The 17,790-nt window shown below is 35.8% G+C and overlaps 1 protein-coding gene across 1 annotated transcript in view; it reads right to left on the bottom strand.

Annotated features, from left to right (window-relative positions):
* Positions 1-17,790, bottom strand: part of LOC105221040 (homeobox protein araucan) — a 30,858-nt gene that overhangs the window by 3,437 nt on the left and 9,631 nt on the right. Inside the window, 2 exon segments of the mRNA XM_011197688.3 lie at positions 6,410-6,525; positions 14,263-14,808. Coding sequence (XP_011195990.3) covers positions 6,410-6,525; positions 14,263-14,808 — 662 coding nt within the window.

Below are 17,790 nucleotides of genomic sequence, written 5' to 3'. Positions count from 1 at the left end.
GAACTTATGTCTGCAAAGTGCGAAAAAATATCCTGCGGCCAAAAAAAGTAGGAATTAAACTATCGACGTAAAGGGAAAACAGAAGGACGTGTAGATGTTGCAACAGCGAAGTAACGCGCCAACACATCCTTTAATCCGCGCGCAGTAATAGCAACAGGAGTGGAGAGAGAGTAACAAGAGAACACACACATAAACATAAAAAATCGCATAAGCAGCACACTTACAACGACGCTGAGGCATCCTTTAGCACGCAGCGCACGCACTAGACGCTGCCTCAAATGGTGGCAACACCAACGACAGCAACAAAGCCAGGCGCTCAATGCTATCAACTGAAGAGCGTTAAAAAAACCAAAGAAAGTGTGTAGTTCAACATGATGATGCCACACCAAGACTACATACAGCACTGCTTTAGTGTTGCATGCTGCCTGTGCCGCATATTCACCGCTTACCGCAATGGATTATCGGCGTGTACCAAGTGTAGCTAGACGTTAGTAGGGTAGCGCGTGTTGTTGCATATTTTGTATGCATGCGGCACCGTGTAACGTGCAGCGCTATGGCATGTGCGGCATGCAACGTGCCACCATGCCACAAAAGTCGTTGGCTAACGCGATTCTTTTTTTCGATCTTTCAGTGTGCGGCTTTCACTGCCTTTGCGAGCTTATACTTTTATTTCTTTATTTTACTTTTTTTGCGGGATTTTTATGGTGCCGCAAGAATCAACAGCTTGTGCGGTGAATTTTACAACCAACTACTTGAAAGTACCACTTCAGACGCAGCTCGTGCAACTGTTCTGCGTCCAACGGTTAGCCGGTACATAGCCACTGGCCGGCAGCCGAGGCTGCTGCAAGCCATGTACTTACGTCGGCGGATGCACCCATTTTTTCGATCAACGCTTTTATACTTTCCATTTTATGAGACGGGCATTTTCTTTTTGCTTTTATTGTTGTAAAAAAGCTTTGATTTTTATATTTGCCTCTGGCTGCTTTGGTAAATCCCGTCGAGGGCTCATACGGTGAGTGGCACTCAGTGCCACTTTTAGTTGCTTCGAGAGTTGTTGTTGCACTCAGCTTATGAAATCTCGCTTGCTATGTGCTCTTTGTTGTTGTATTTCTTTTACTATTTTGCAATAATGGTTTTCGCATTTTCAGCAGTTTTTTTTTAGTTTTTCATGCTTTTATCCAAGGATATTGGTCAAATGCATACAGCTGTGAAAGTTTTACATAGTTTATTTGCTGATTTCGTTAAAGCAACATTTCCCGCTCCCGATTTTAGCTTGCATACTAAGCATAGACATTTGCACCCGCTTTGCTTTCGAGTTGTTGTAATGGTTTTACTGCGCTAACGAAAATTTATTTTTATTTTCTACTCCTTTAATGTTTCAACAGAATATTTTCAAAGTTTTTTCCTTATAAATTTAACAAGTAGTCCCGTTTAACGATGCAACTTTAACATAGCATTGGACATGATTTCTATTAAAAATCAGAATTCTATGTTTATTGTGTTTGATGTATTGAGGTTATGTCAAAATTTCATAAACCTTATTATTTTACACTCGCTAAGCAATTGGAGCGTGTCCAGGGAGCGGCTATCATTGGAATCTGCGAAGCCGATGGAGAAGAGGCGCGGATGGGAGGGGGAGTCTTCTGTCGGAAGCTCTTAATTAACTCCAGTTTTCCACTGACAGAGCATTGCAACGTATTTCAAGCAAATGTGGCTGTCATTAAGGTAACAGTAGACATACTGTTCCGAAGTGTGTATTCACTCCGACAGCAGAGTGACAATATTGACCTTGGATTCGATGACAGTACGCTCTACGCTAGTTTAGGATTGTCTAACATCCTTATCACTAGCTTCAAACTAGTTTGCAATCAGACTTGTATGGGAACCAGCGCGATCGCTGCAAAAGAGGGTACCCTAGCAACATTGAAACGGTCCTGGTTAAAACATCTCGGTTGGCACACCTTCGACGAACCCAGCGAAGGACTGGAATCTACATTAGCCGACTTAAGAACTTTGTAATAGAGTCCAAACGCTTTGTCTGATCATAAGGGTCTTGGCGATCCGTCAGAAATATTTGAGTGTCACAAAAGACAGTCGAAGCTGTCTAACTGAGACTCTACGCAGTATCAGTGATCTACCCTTTGACCTAACATAAGCCTCGTTTAATGTGTGCCTAAACCATTTCATCTGATTAGTAAGGTTATGTAAAATATCGTATGGAAAAATTCATCTGCGACTCCGTGCTTTTATTATGCGATATATTCAGAACTTCAAGAGGCGTGTGAATCCATGACAGCTTTCGGAAATCATACTAAATGTATTCAATGAAATTATACAAAAAATATTTACTTAAAAAATTTGTGCTCTTATTTTGAAGAAAATTCAATACTACATGACCTGCTAACGGTAAATACGATTCGATTATTTCGTCTATATCTTTAAGGACGTATTTAAATATATAAGCTATCCCAATAAATTATTATAACATAATTGTATGACAATTTACCAAGATGTCGAACTTGTTAAGGTTTAAAGAAAGATTTTCCATACAAAACTCGATCATGAGAAATCATACTCTAATTTAATTTCAATTAATGCTGTCAATAATAAAAACCAAACAAATCTACTAAGTATCACTTTCAACAAATGTGCGCGCCATTGCCAAGCTTCACACACTTTTTCCACGTATTGTCCAAATTTGAACAAAACTAAACAAATGTATTTTACAATTGTGACAATGATACACAGAAAGCACAGTTAATGCACAAAATTGGTAGACAAACATAACGGTGACGCGCCTCAACGCCTTAGGCTTCGACCAACATTTGTCCGCATTACCATGAATTTGCCGCCCACAATCGTAAACAGACAAACACACGCGCTTACATAACGGTTCGAGCCACAAAGTGTGGCAATTTTGAAACATGAATTCTACATTCACCGCCATGGCCACACGAAACATGCGCTTTAAGCGTGTAAAATTGGCCGAAAATGTGCGGTGCCATTACAATATAATGGCCGAGTGAGGTTGAATGCGTGTCACACAGACGTATGCATATATATACAGTTAGATTTTGTTTTTGTATATGTTAGGCATATTTGTTTGACTTTTAATTATCGCAAATAGAAAATCACAAAGCTAGACGAGTCTGAAAAAAACAGCAACAACAATAAATGTATATGCTAAAGCTTGTGCGCGTTGTTGCCACCAGCGTGTAACAGTAAAAATACAAATATCGAACAAAACTTGTAATCTTGTAAACAAATCAAATTCTTGTTCACACAACAGCGCCAACAAAAACAATAATTGTGCAGAAAACAAGAATTGTGTGCAACAAACAAAAAAACGCGAACGCAACAAAAAAGTGCCGTTAAAAATGTAGTACGACAACGATAACAACCGCAACAACAACAATAGCAGTAAAAAATCTAACTAATAATGACAACAAGCGCTGCAATTAAACCAACTACAAGGCGGTACGGATCGGCAAAGCAGCCAATCGGGCCAGCTTTCAGCGACGAGCGCACGCCACCGAAAAGTGTCCACCGGTGGCTGTCACGCAGCCACAGCGCGCAGCCAGCCATGCGCTCTAATTACCAATCGAAGCTATTATTTGACGCTTTTTTGACGCGTTCAAAATACTGTGCTTTCAACAAAATTGCCTCCTCGAAGCGGCAACAGTGTCCGTTTGGGAGGCGCACAATAATTATTAGTGTTGCTTTTATTGCTAATGCACTTTGCGCTTTTTAGTCCACAAACAATTATTATCTGCGCCACATAATTTACAACGCATACGAAAATATTTTTGTGCAAATAACGCTTCGCACGCGAAAGCTGTAGAGGGGCGTACGTTAGAGCGATGTGCCGTATATAATGGCTGACTCCCGGTCCGCCTGACAACAACCGACTTTTGCCATTTTGTCAACGAGTTTCAAATGTCAAAGCAGTCGGCCGGTCAAAACATATATCGCCGACGTGCTCGCGTGCTCTGTATCATAAAGCGGAGGTACAGTATTTTATTTCGAATAATTATAAAATGATTAAATATATATATTTTTTTATTATATAATACATTATGTGTCCTAAGAGATGTCATCAAAATATATTATATTTAAAAGGCAAATAAGTAAATTACATTATACGGCCTTAAGAGGTCACAAGGGTTTCGGGCTTAAATTTATATTTGTCCTGAAAGCTCAAGTCGATTTGAGCAATAGTTTTGGAGATACAATCTGAAGAAGTTGCACGCTCGAAGATAGCTTAGTTATTACTAAAGAATTGAGCTTTAACCACAATTTCACAAAACTATATCTTCGAAGTCGATTTTCAAGTGTTCTCGAGAACTACTCAACCTTCGTCTTCGATATACAATTTACAACGATTTGGGCGAAGGAATTTTCAAGTCAATTTTTTTTCGTAAAAATTCTGCCAACATGCTGCCGCATCTTTTCCGAGAGTCCGCCGGGAATGACGTCACCTCAATATTTGTGTGCTTTTAAGACAATAAAATTTTAGAACTAAATACTTAAATTTTTGTACTTTAAAAATTATTTAAAATATACCATTTTTTCGGATAAACCCCATGTAATTCCTGAATCTATACGACTAGAGCTTTTTATTGATCGATATCAAGTTTGCTGTCATTACTTGAGTTATTTTTTAGATTCTATCATTAAAAGTAGTCTATTCAATTCAATAATCTAAAATCATCTCAAGAAAGATCACGATTATTAGAGGAGTCGTATCAATAAAGCATTTGGACAATTATTTTTTTTTTAAGTAAGCTAAATTTAAAAAAAAATCAGATATATAGGTTAGGTTAGGTTCGAAGGCTGTTCCGTAAGAAGGAATCAAACTTAAACTATTAAGAACAGTCCTTTGTGGGAGGGGTATTCCAAAAGGAATTGTTGGAAGCAGCTTCTTTCCAATGACCATTTAGTACTCCTATGACTAGAGACGGATTGACCATGCTGAGGGCGAAGAGTTCTCTTGACCTCTTGCGATTAACTTTGAAACAGACGGATCTACAGATGTTTATATAAGTATATGCTTATAAAACTATAGGTCGAAACTATAGGCATTGCGTTATTTCATCCTACCTTTTCTGTTTTTATCTCTCACTCTATATCTTTCCAATCAACATTTTTTATCAATATTATGCCACACGAAACACTGTAGAAAACTAGACCTCTCTATTTTATCTGCACCTTTTCAAAGCGTTTAATTGCTGATTTAATGGTCTATTGTTGTAATTTTATTGCTGTGCGGTTTGTCACAAAATATGGAGGAAAATATGGCGCACAAGCGCACACAAACACAAACGTGCACCTACAGCAGTGAACTTATATACAAATATACCTACATAGATGTGTATGTATGTCAGTTAAATTTCCGCTTTTGCACGCAAGCCCAACGAATCGGAACCTTTTCCACTGTCATACACGCAGCCAAAGTGCACCGCTTCGTTTGCTCAATGCTCACACACTCCCCGCCCACACTTCGCTATCAACTCACATATCGCCCACCATACCAACGGGGCTTGGCCAAGTCGGCTGCATTTTGTTTATTTGCTTATACACATGTAAATGTTTATTTATTTGCTGTACGCCGTGGCTTTTGTATGCAATTAAATGCGATTATTTCCGCCGCAATCATAAATAAATAATTTTTCGCCGCATTCAACAAAACAATTGTGAATTCACTGTAGTCACATACAGACATATAGTTGTGTGCTTATTTGTGTGAGTGTGCGCGCGCTTTTTGTGTCATCCATATACGGTGACCCAGCAATTGTGAATTGCGGCGACGCGCTGCACTCAACAATTAAATTCAAATCAATTTTAAGTGCTACGCAAATCTTTTGCAATTAATTATGGGCAGTTAGGGCCGCATGTTTGTGTGCCACGACTCCAAAACTTTGTCGCATTTCAATTGTTTTATTATTCTCTTTTTACTTTTTTGTGTGCTTAATGAGTGTGCGCCTGCTTGCTGCTGCGGCCTCACTAATGACCGCAAAGTGTCAGACTTCGCCATTCATATATTTTTGTTAGTAATTTGCAGTTAATTGTGCTCAATTTATTATAATTTTCGCATTTATTGCGCGCGTTTGTTGGTGATTTATCGGTGTAGCTGAGTGAATGATGGGTTTAAGGTTTTATTGCTGCACAATTTGAATTAAATAATAAGCTGATGGATGATTGAAGTGATTTAATGGTTTAAATATCATAATATTTTTAATAAATAATATAGAAAATATCTTCAAATTAGCAAAAGTCGCAAGGAAACTTTTTGAAAATTTTTAATTTTGAATTTTTTTTTTAATTATTATAATTTTGAAACTCAGTCAAGTCATAGTAACGTATGTTTATTCAAATATAAATTTGTATTTCTAAGCCTTTCTGTACTCACCCATAAGCGGACATCGGGTCGTATGAGTAATATCCCGTGGTTGGCTGCAACCCAGCCGATGTCCAAGCAGTCATATCTGTGCCAGTTGCTGAATCTTTTAACGCATATGGATTGCTCTGAAAATACAATTTTAAAAATTAAAAAAATAATAAAAGTAGAATATATTTTTAAATATTTTGAGAAAATTTAGTATAATGTACTTTATATGCATGTATGTATGTATATAAGCAAACTCGTTATGATTTTTCATAGTTTGAGAACGAATTCATAATTTTTTGTTAAAATAATGTAATAATGTCTAATAATATACATGCCGTATGATACTGACGATTAAGGCGAACTGAATCTACCCATTAGATTAATTTGGATAGCCATTCAGGCCCATTATGACACCACTGGGACTGGGATCAACCCCTCACACTATTAAGTTTGAATCCCCCTGTATTCATGATAAAATTAAACAATTCGCATAGTTTGATATGTGCAACTTCACCTACAAAATCGAGGAAACCGCACCCGGTAGTTGCGATTATTTTCCAGTATACATCCTTACATCCGCATAGAAGTATCTTCTACTTCTTGAAAGCTTCTGCAGTAATCATTGAAAGGTATCCCCAATCTGCTGGCGTGTCTCCCAATCAGACAGTGACCTTTTTGTTGCTTTTATATGTAAAATTTCTGGCACCGGGGTAGGGGTCAAAGATAGCGAGCAGGAAAATGGACAATCAAATATATCTATTATGAGAATCTTTATTGGGAATCAGAGATTGTGGATAGTTATTTTACGAAATTACTACTTTTCCGATCAACTTTTTTTGAGGGAACCCGCCTTTAATTAATTTCGTGAAGTTAAGGTTTAAAGATAATAAAATTAGTAAGAGCTTATCCAGGAACTCAATAATTGTATTCTTCAGATCTGCAACAGAAACACATCATGGATTTGCTCAGCTTTTCTACGGCGATATAAAAGAACTCGAAAAAATAATTAACTTTGTTGTTCTAATTTATTGTAGAAAATCACTTTATCTCCAACATTCCTTTAGAATTGATTCTAACTGCACAAACGCTTATATGCGCGCCTTTTTCTCACAAACCAAATTCGCCAATACCGCACACTGACATTGTAGACATGCACATGCATACATACATATAGACATATGTATGCACATAAAAGTATTGAAAAAATGTTCACGTACACTTGTGATTACATTTCATAACGAAAATGGCAACAAATGTATTAAAACATCGATTGTTAGCTTAATATGTACGTTTGGTGTTGGCGAATTAATCAATTACAACGATGTAAAATGTAGAAGTCGCGCGCTTAAACGAGTAATAGAGATGTGACTTGTAATGGAGATAGCAAACAAATAAATACAAATAAATACGAAACACATACCAGAGGCATAGTAAAAACCGAATGACAACGCCGTTAACGCCATTTATAGGCAATGTGCCATTAAAAGCATGATGTGTATATGCAAGTGAGTGTGTGTGTGTGTGTATTTCAGATGACAAATATGCATGTTTATCAAGCAAAAATGTCGCTCATAAATGTTTATGTGTGTGTTAAAACTGGCCAACATACACTCGCCTCCTCAGCAGCCGCTAACACAAATCATTACGTAATCGTTAAACGTTTGCGAAATTATTTTCCCACAGTTTTTACGAAATGACACAAAACGCATGTTGTATAAAATTTCGTTCAAAAAAACACTAGATATATATTAAAATACAATAAATTAAGAAAACCATTTTGTTGTTGACAGCAGCAACAACTTAAACTAAATATGTATAAATATGCATGTACATATGTATGTATGTAGGTATGTATGTATGTTTTTTTTCATAAATAAATTAGTAATTAAAATTTATAATACAACAAATTGTTGACGTCTTTAATAGCAGCAACAACAACAATCACAACAAAATAAATTTGAAACTCGTTTCACCACTCTTTGTGGCATTTCATTTATGCGCTGCTAATTATTTTTACTTTATTGTACCACCAAAACGCAAATAAAACAAATTTATTGCGGAAAAAAGTCAAATTCGTGTATGCAGCAGTTTTGTATTGAAAATTTATGAAAATGTTGACATGCCCAGCGTTTTGCATAAATTTCCAATTTTTTAGCCATTTTTGTACAAACAAAACGGCGGCGGCCGCCTCTCATACGCGCTCAGCGCCAGCGATGCGTCCATTTTTGTCACAAAAGCACATATACACACAAACATATACCGCTATTTATATTTAAAAACGCTTTTGTGTTGGTTATATTTCATTGGAAACGCGCCACAAATTTATTGCCATATGTAAAACTATTGCCCACAGCGCTCGGTTCAAGCCAATGATGGCGCTGTCTGTGCCGCTAGAGCGCTTGTGGGCAGCCATCAGTTGTGTGTGTGTCCAACTACTCTCGCCTCCGTTATTTTTTTACATTTCTCATTTCAAATAGTTTTAATAGAATCTCAATTGCTTCTCAATTCTCAATTGCCATTTGTTTTCGGTTTCAGTTTCAGTTTCGGCTGCGGTTCGTTGCTCATTTGATTTATAAAATATAATTAACATTTTTAATTGCTTTAACATGATGTTAAGCAGCTATTTTATTAATTTCGAAAAAAATCAGTTTCATACCTCCGTTGACGGCGGCGTTAAATGTATTTATCAATTGACATTTATTAAAAGCATGTTCGACACGAAAGTGTGATTTATCGTACACTATAGGAGTGGTAAAGGGGAAAGGGAGATTTAAAGAATTGCTAGGTCACCTTTTAGCGGCACTGTGAGAAAAGTAAAAATTTACAGATTTTATGACTAAATTGACACTTTAAGGTCATTCGAAATTACCAGCCAGTTTTAGATGGTCCATATAAGACGAGAAAAATTTAATAAAAAACATACTCAAACCGTAATACATTTTAAGGATGCTGCAACAACAACATTACCTCAGTATGTTGTTCTCACTTTAATCAGAAATTTTTTTATCAAACTCTCTTATCACTCTCTTTAAAATCAAATTTTTTATATTTTTGTGATAATTGATTTCCAGTGTAATTTTCGTACAACAACATCAGATTTAAACATTGACAATGTATTGTTTGCTCTTTTAGAACTGAATAACGAACACAAATTTTATAATTACAGTAAGAAAGCAAAATATTTCAACTTTGAACATTAAGCTTCTTTAAGCCACATATTGACCACATCAAAAGAAACTACAGTTACCACTTTACCAAACTAAACTAATTTGAATGTAACCTACACAAATCTTCAATGTCATTCTAATTTACTACTAAAATGAAAATAAAAGATTTTCATTAAAAATTATTACCATTTGGCATCACAACTCTTCACGTACCTTCTTCAATGTTCATTTCCACCTACCAAACCAAAGATACCTGTAGATTTACTCTTATTGCTTCATTGCCACTTTACGTTCTTAACCGCTCATTTATACACTTCTGTTTATTTACATTTCGTCTAATTAACATTAAATTTCATGCGCTCATAAATCTTTAAGCGTCTTTCGTTCTACCTGCGCTTTTTTCCGTTTTCGTTTTAATGTTGCCCCAAAATCGTCAAAGTTGATGCGTTAATCTAATAATGACGCTCTTTATGGGAAGCTTCAATAGCCTTGCTGTGCATGCATACATATGTATAACCAAGCACATATGTATGTGTATGCGTGTTGGTACAACAAATGTCATTATTGCTACGAGTATGCGGTAACTGCATCAAAGTTGAACCGAACCGCTCGTTTTGTTTTTTTTTTTTTTGCTTGCACACATTCTGCTGTATGGAAAGTTTCTTCGTAGATTAGCCTCAAAAATTGCAGTTTGGCAGTTTGAAAAGTGTTATTGAAAAAGTTGTGCATTGCATGCAATAAGGCTGTGCATTTGTGTGTGCATATGTGTGTTTGTTTGTTCTCATTAGTGTTGTAGAAATGCATGAATTGCAATAAGTTTTTATGCCAGCAGCACATAGACTTCAATTAGCTTTATATATGAGTAGATATTACGAATATTTTTCAAATGAAAAAGCATGTGTTTTCGCGTTGCTTCTAATATATATAGGGACTAGGATGTTCGCATAAAACTAAATCAAGTGTATACAATTTTCGATATGTTAAAATTTTTAATGTATCCTCATAGCTTTTGAACTAACATATTTATGCTGTAGCAATGTGAAATTTGGTGTAATTATATTTGTATATTCCAAAGAAATTTAAATTTTGCTTTAGTTATCGCTTGAAATATAAAAAGGTTTAGTCCAAAATTTAAAATATGACCACCAGGACATACATAAACCAGTTATGGTCCTTAGCGATACCAGATATAACGTCCGTCACGTTATCCCTGAGTAGTAGTCAGGCCTCACTAACGATATCTCCTTCAACCTATCGTACTGCGTGGCCCCTAAATACCTAAAACCTCAAAACAAAGGCACAAGAGATGCTCCACTATTTCCTTGCTACTTTTATGATCTAATATATTTGTTTTAATAATAAAATAACTGCAATGAACAAATGAGCACAAAAATGCATGTTTTAGGAAAAAATGGAAAATATTCTCAAAATGAAAGCTTACAGAGTTCTCAGTGGGATTATTTTCTTTTGTGCTCACCTACACAGTCACAATTCCTCTCGTGCCGACTACTGTTCTAAACGACCTTGTACTAGCGTCAAATAAAATTTTATGATCGTTCCTAAGAGCTACTAAGAATCCTTAATTTAATTTAAATATACAATAGTTTAGTACCAATACTTAGAAACGATTAAAAGTATTAAGTATTAAAAAAATATTCTCAACAAAATAAAGGTAAAATCATTCAACGATTAAGTAAAACATTATTTTGTACTGAAAAAATCATATATTGTAATTTATAAAAATTAATTATGTGCATTTTAAGATTTAATAAAAAAAACATATTTTAAGTCAAAATGTACTATACGTAACAATGAATTCGTTTTATAAACAATCCAATTCCAATCAATATCTTTAATTTCCGATAAAATAATAGCAGTGTCATTTAGTCCTGATCTAAAAACTAAAAACCTTTTGTTTAGGTATTTTACTGTAAAAAGAAAATATTTGTCAATATGATTAATTCAAGTACCCTTCTAAATAAACCGCTCTGTATTCTCGAAATTATTTTATTCTATAATAGTTAGATAGTCCAGCTATTGCAATTTTACCACTCAATCAGTTAAAATCAATAACAGCAAAGGCATTACGCCTACATTTGGTATTGTCACTAGAAAATCCGTTTTGTTTCATTTATAAGCTCATATTTATTTACTATTTACACTCATTGCTTCATATGTATATACCCTGTATAACCCAATACCTATGTGTATTCCTTAAAATACTATATAAATATGCATTTCTTAGCGCTGTTGCCAATTTGTTTATCGTTTGCTGCCAAGAAAAAGTTGTCAGTTGAATAATAAGCTACAGCTTTGCTCAATCACATACAATGTTGCAGTACCTACAACGCATATTATACGTATGGTTGCACAATTGTCGCAGTTGCACTTACATATGTTGCTGCTCATGTTTAAGTAAAATTGAATTTTCACGTCACACTAACTAAATGACCGTACAACAGCAATATGAAATGGCAAAACAAAAGGCGAAATAAAATGCAAAACAATGTACGAACACACTCAACGACCCGTATAAGCCCATCCTGCCACCCATTCTTAAACGGGGCACTTCATTATTAATTTGGATTTTATGTGGATGTGGAACATGATTGACAAAATATCGTTAAGTATGTAAGGATATAGCGGTATTTGTTTGCCTACCACAGCCCATCAACTGTCGCTGACCCCTGACCAATGTGATTTGTTGCCGCTACTGTTATTGTTGTTGGTATTGTCGTTGCCAATATTTGTTATGGTGTTGCATTGACATTATATTTGTTGACTGTTGTCATTGCGCTTTGTTGCTTTTAATTTTGTTATGGTGATTGTCTTGTGTTATTGTTGTTGTTGCAGTTGTCAGTGCAGTCACATGTATACGCTCTTTGCACACAATTACGGGCCAGAGGCCATCATTTCACTCTTCTTCTTCTGCTCATTTCTCCTCTTCTTCTTCTTCTCCCCTTGACGTGTACGCCTAACGGCAACGTGCGGCAAGCAACGGAAATTCAAAAGTACTTGCCACTGACTTTTGACTCTACATTTTCTCATATACACCGCTCTGTTCTCCTGCCGGCTTTGCAACCCTTTGCAATGATATCATTTTGCTTTGCTCAATCGTTGCGATAAAGTATCGAATTTCAGCGTTGAAAACTTGGATTGGCGCTGAGCGAGAGTGTGTGTGTGCCACAAAGCCTCCAGTGTGGCAAAGACGAGCAGCAAATGCAAAACATAATAACAACAATAGGAATGCAGCAAGCGAAGCGGTCAATAAACGTTCGTACAACAATCGACGCCCCAAAGGCCACCGAGACGACGATCGGTCGACCAACCGACCGACAGAGCGAGCGGTCGAGCGTTTAAATGCGCCGAGTGAACTGAACTTCACCCAGCCATAATGATAATTCGATTTAGTCAACATGATATTGACAAGCAGACGAACAGCAGTGGAAGCGCAACAGCGACACATCGTTGCAACAACAATAAACAAAGTGCTGCATGCGACAAGCACTAAGGTGAAATTGGTTAGCCATAAAGTATACCCCGAGTGGAGTGGAGTGAGTGCACCCAGTTCTTTGTACTCACAAGCACACAAGCTCTTGAAGAACTCACATGGCTGCCACAAGGAAGCCACAGAAAAGAAGTATGGCCTGCCTGGGCAGTTATTTGGTTGGCTTGCTTGTCGCTTTGACTGTGGCGCTCTCCACAATGGCTGTTATTTACGAGTGGCAACAACTTGCCGTTTCCTCTCTAATGACATTGCTTCATTGCTGCAACATGGCGATGTGCAAATCAGTTGCTTGCAACAAATGTGCACTGAGAGAAAAGTTGTCGGGAATTCTTACAACTTGAGGAACTGTGTTAGACAAAGAAGAGAGGACTTGTTATCAGGTGGAATCTTCAGTAGAGTTCTTCTTAATTAATGTGTTGAATTAGAATTCTTCTGTGGCTACCCTGTCGATCTTATTTAAAGAAGTTGATTTAATCGACGATGTCTTCAATATCTAATCCGATTATGATGTAATGCATATTCCGATAGCTCCGTGGAAGAATCTAGATTTCGTAATCTTTATTTTTATCACTTTTTCTAACGAATCCTGTTCTACATGAATTCTAACGACACTTTTTTCTCGAAAATTTCACCAGGATTTTTTCTCAGTGTATCAACACATCCAACAACATTAATTCAAATGTTAAGCGCTTGCATGCACATTTTAGCTTTTGAGCCTTCAGAACTAAAGCGCCACATTAACAACAATTAAAACAACAACAAAAGTGGAGCAAATGTTGCCAAAGTCAAATTGCTACAACAACCAAGGAGTTGATGACGACGAAGGCGCAGTCAACAATGGCAAAGTCGGTGGCAATAGTTTGCAGTAGTGTTGTTGTTATTATTGTAGTCATTGTTCTACACTTTGTTGTTGTTGTTGTTGCCACTTTATTGTCGCATTTTGTTGTTCTACACATGCATAAACAAGTTTGCATGTTGTCGGCCATTGTTGTAGCACTTACAACAACAAGCACAAAGCCAAAAACAATAACAACCAGAAGCATACAACAACACAACACCGTTTATAAGCGACAAAACAGCGCATTATAATTTCAAAGTGTGCCTACAACCGGCGACGGCAAACTTGCAAGCGCTTGTGCTCTCAGGAGCTTCAAGCGAAATGAGAAAATTATGAAAACATGCAGTAAATGTCTACTTACCAAAGGTGAATAGAACGCCGAACTATCCACGCCAATACTTTGATAAGGATTTTGATCCGTCGACGGATAGGGTGTACCGTAAACACCAACGCTAGCCGCTGGCAGACGCGAGTAGCTGGAGAGCGCCAAACGCGCCGAGTCATACTGACACGAACACACCGTTTGACCCGACACCGGATCTGTCATAATTGGACGTCCATTCTCGCAGCAAGAGCCACCAGCAGCACCAGGTCCACCAACGCCCAAACTGGCAGCGTTAACACCAACTCCACTGCCATCGAGTGCACCGCCTCCAGCTGGATTATTTAAGCCCCCAGCACCGCCAGTTGTGTTGTTGGAGTTCTGTGAGAGTCCATCCGGACTCATTGCGCCACTGGGCACCTCCGCGGAAGCACCTGCGCCGCTATTCACACGACACTCGCCGACATTCGAAGGACTGAGCGCCGGTGCATTGGCCACGCCGGAGGAACCAGACATTGCTGCGGAGTTGGGTGTGTTTGGTGAGTCGCCCGTTTGCGGTGACTGCGTGAGATTGGCAGACAAGAGCTGGAAGCAGAACATAAAGTAACGCATTAAGTATGGTTAACAAATAGTTATCATAAAATACAAATTATAGTACATGTTTTCATTCTTGAAGAAAGAGGAAATTTGTAAGACAAGTAGTTAAATCGAAAATATCAATTAGCGCTTTCTTCTTATGGAGAAATCAATATGTTAGTGTAAATATTGTAAATTTTATGTCAACTTGAAAACCTGTAAAAGAGAAAAATTTATGTATATAAACACGATAAAATGGCCTCCTCGCTGATAAGCTTCTAAGTTACGATTATCGCTTAACGAATCGCTGCATTAATCTACCGTTCGATTATTGGTTGTGTGCAGCCAACTCGTTGAACAACACGTTTACATTATTAATGCGTGTTAATTAAAAGCGTCATCATAATTCTCACTTTAGACACCTCATGATACACCCCTGCTGTGGCAGAGTATGCTTTCGAATTGCTGTTGTGCAGTGTAGGAATAGAGTTTTTTCTTATAGATTTAATCAGCGTCAAATATATGGACTAATCAAGCTACAAAATGGAGAACACAATTGTTGTGTGGAGAGTTTGGGAGAGGACAGCATTATAAATAAAATGAAATAATTATTTGTTATTGTATTTTAATAAATTGTTGCTGAGAATTTAAGTAAGTAAAACAAAAACTATTTATTTTGAACAGTATATATTTCCGCACCTTCAAAATAATCTTCCAATGTTTTAATATATTTTTTGAGAGGCGTGAGGATTATGGAGATGAATAGCTTAAAATAAATGTGGCATTTGTAAGATTTGATTTCGAGCGTAAGACTATTTGTTTCAAGAAAAATGTTAAAGAACTCTATGAAATCCAAAACAAATTAAAATACAGTAGTTTTCCGAAATAACGAACACATTAATTATGAGGCCTGTTCGTTAAATCGAATTTTTCGTTAATTCGAGTACTCACTTAGAGGTATGTTTTTCAATAAAAATGCGTTAAATATCCGTAAATTGCAGTTTAATAAATTATTTTATTAATTATTTATCAAAAAATCAAAAACCTCAACGAAAAAAATTCAAATCTAATAAATTCTTCCAAAAATTCTGACACTTATACTTCTATTTGGTGCTGATCAATAATGTTAAGCTTTTTTATAAAATTCAAAATTTTTTCAATATGCACATTTCTTTTGAATTTTTTCAAATTTTATTTTTAATCCTGGTTCGATTTTAATCCTGGTTCGATGTTTTTTGATTTTTTTCTCTTTCTTCATATGTCTTCTTCATGTTGTTGGTTAAACCGAGTACTTACAAATCCCCGATGTTCGTTATTTAAGGTACTCAATGTAACAAATTAGCTTGTTCGTTATAAACGGCTTTCGTTAAAACGAATATTCGTTATTTCGGAAAACTACTGTATATATTTTTTAATATAAATCAAGATAATTCTCTCCATTCATTAATATAGTTTATGCGTACACTTAAAATGCATATTATTTCTTCAAATAATATATCTCCGTGGGTACAATATTCTTATCAGCAAATACTTCACTTGATAGGAATGTAGACAAATAATATTTGATCAATATGACTCAAAGACTATACTTTTAGTAGAAGAATGTTAGATATGTGAACACTTTAGAAATCAATTAGTGCTGTGCTTTTATCGACAATCTTTATAGCAAAATAATGATAAAATACCGTTCATAAAATTTGATAATGTATTAATAAGTTTTGTAATTATGTTTCTGTCTACTGTTTGTGTATATTGTCACGCCTATTTTAAGAAATTATTTAACTGTTTATATACAATATGAGTTTACTAAAAATTATCATTTAATAATAGCTTATCAAAGCAACTAATTTTAAAATAAATAATAAAAAACAGAATATTTTCGGTTAATTATTATCGCAACTTAACCAAGAGACAATACGGAGCCATTTATCAAAATTAATTTATAATATATATTTGGAGAACTATATACCAAAAAAGATTGGATCATATTTGCCTACTTTACTATATACTTTTTGTTCAGGGATATTTCCAAGTCTTGTGATATCACGTAACTTACAAAGAAAATCGAGAAATTAAACTATACAGACCACTATCGGAGTCTATTACCAATGGTTCTGCTACCAAAAATGTTTTGTTGTAAAATAATAACAAAATATGAAGCAATAAATTCATAAAAAAACAAAACAACTATCCGATATAGTAGTCTCAACAACACTTCTCACAAAGTGTGAACAAGTCAAGGATGCGTTTTTGTTTCATCCTGTTCGATGTGGGTTAGCACGTATGAAACTATGGGCTGTTGTAGAAAGACGTTTTTGACTAATCCGGTATGGCTTGAGCCTTATGCAGCCCACCGAGAAAATACCCATTTTATGACATATTTTTATCAAATTACAGTTTTTCTTCATATACTACTATGTCCAATCATTAAAACAACAACAAAAGAGATGATCGCGCTAAGAAGAAGCTAATGCACCAAACTGAAGCCATCTATTATGACTACAAGTAACGTTCTTGTCTTTTAATATATCGTACATATCATAACCTATTAATTTAATCATGCTTAAAAGCTGTTGAGTCTACTATCAATGGAATGAGGTTATGACTTTATTACGAATTAATCATGTGATTATCATTCACTTGTCGTTATCAAAATTTATCTAGGATGTCATTGTAAGGATATGTGCAATTAATTTCAGTAAAATATAATTAATTTTAAATGCTAATTAATTGGTATGAATCACTGAATTGAAACTAGCTATTACACTTAAAAGTTGTCTCCTTTGAGAGCATTCTAAATTTTTAGCTTTATGTATATCAAAATTATAAGAAAAATATTTAAATAAAGACCAGCATGCATATTGATAAAAAAAGCAAAATAGCAAGATAATAATAATTACAGCCATTATAGCGATAATGTCCAACAGTCTAGCCAGTGGCCAGCCTCAAGCCGCTAATTATGCATTTCAGCGGAATATTCGTTAGCAGTCC

This window comes from Zeugodacus cucurbitae, chromosome 4, assembly GCF_028554725.1.
Source record: "Zeugodacus cucurbitae isolate PBARC_wt_2022May chromosome 4, idZeuCucr1.2, whole genome shotgun sequence".
Classification (NCBI taxonomy): domain Eukaryota; kingdom Metazoa; phylum Arthropoda; class Insecta; order Diptera; family Tephritidae; genus Zeugodacus; species Zeugodacus cucurbitae.
Note: the sequence above shows the minus strand (reverse complement) of the source record. Positions and strands in the feature narration are given on the sequence as shown.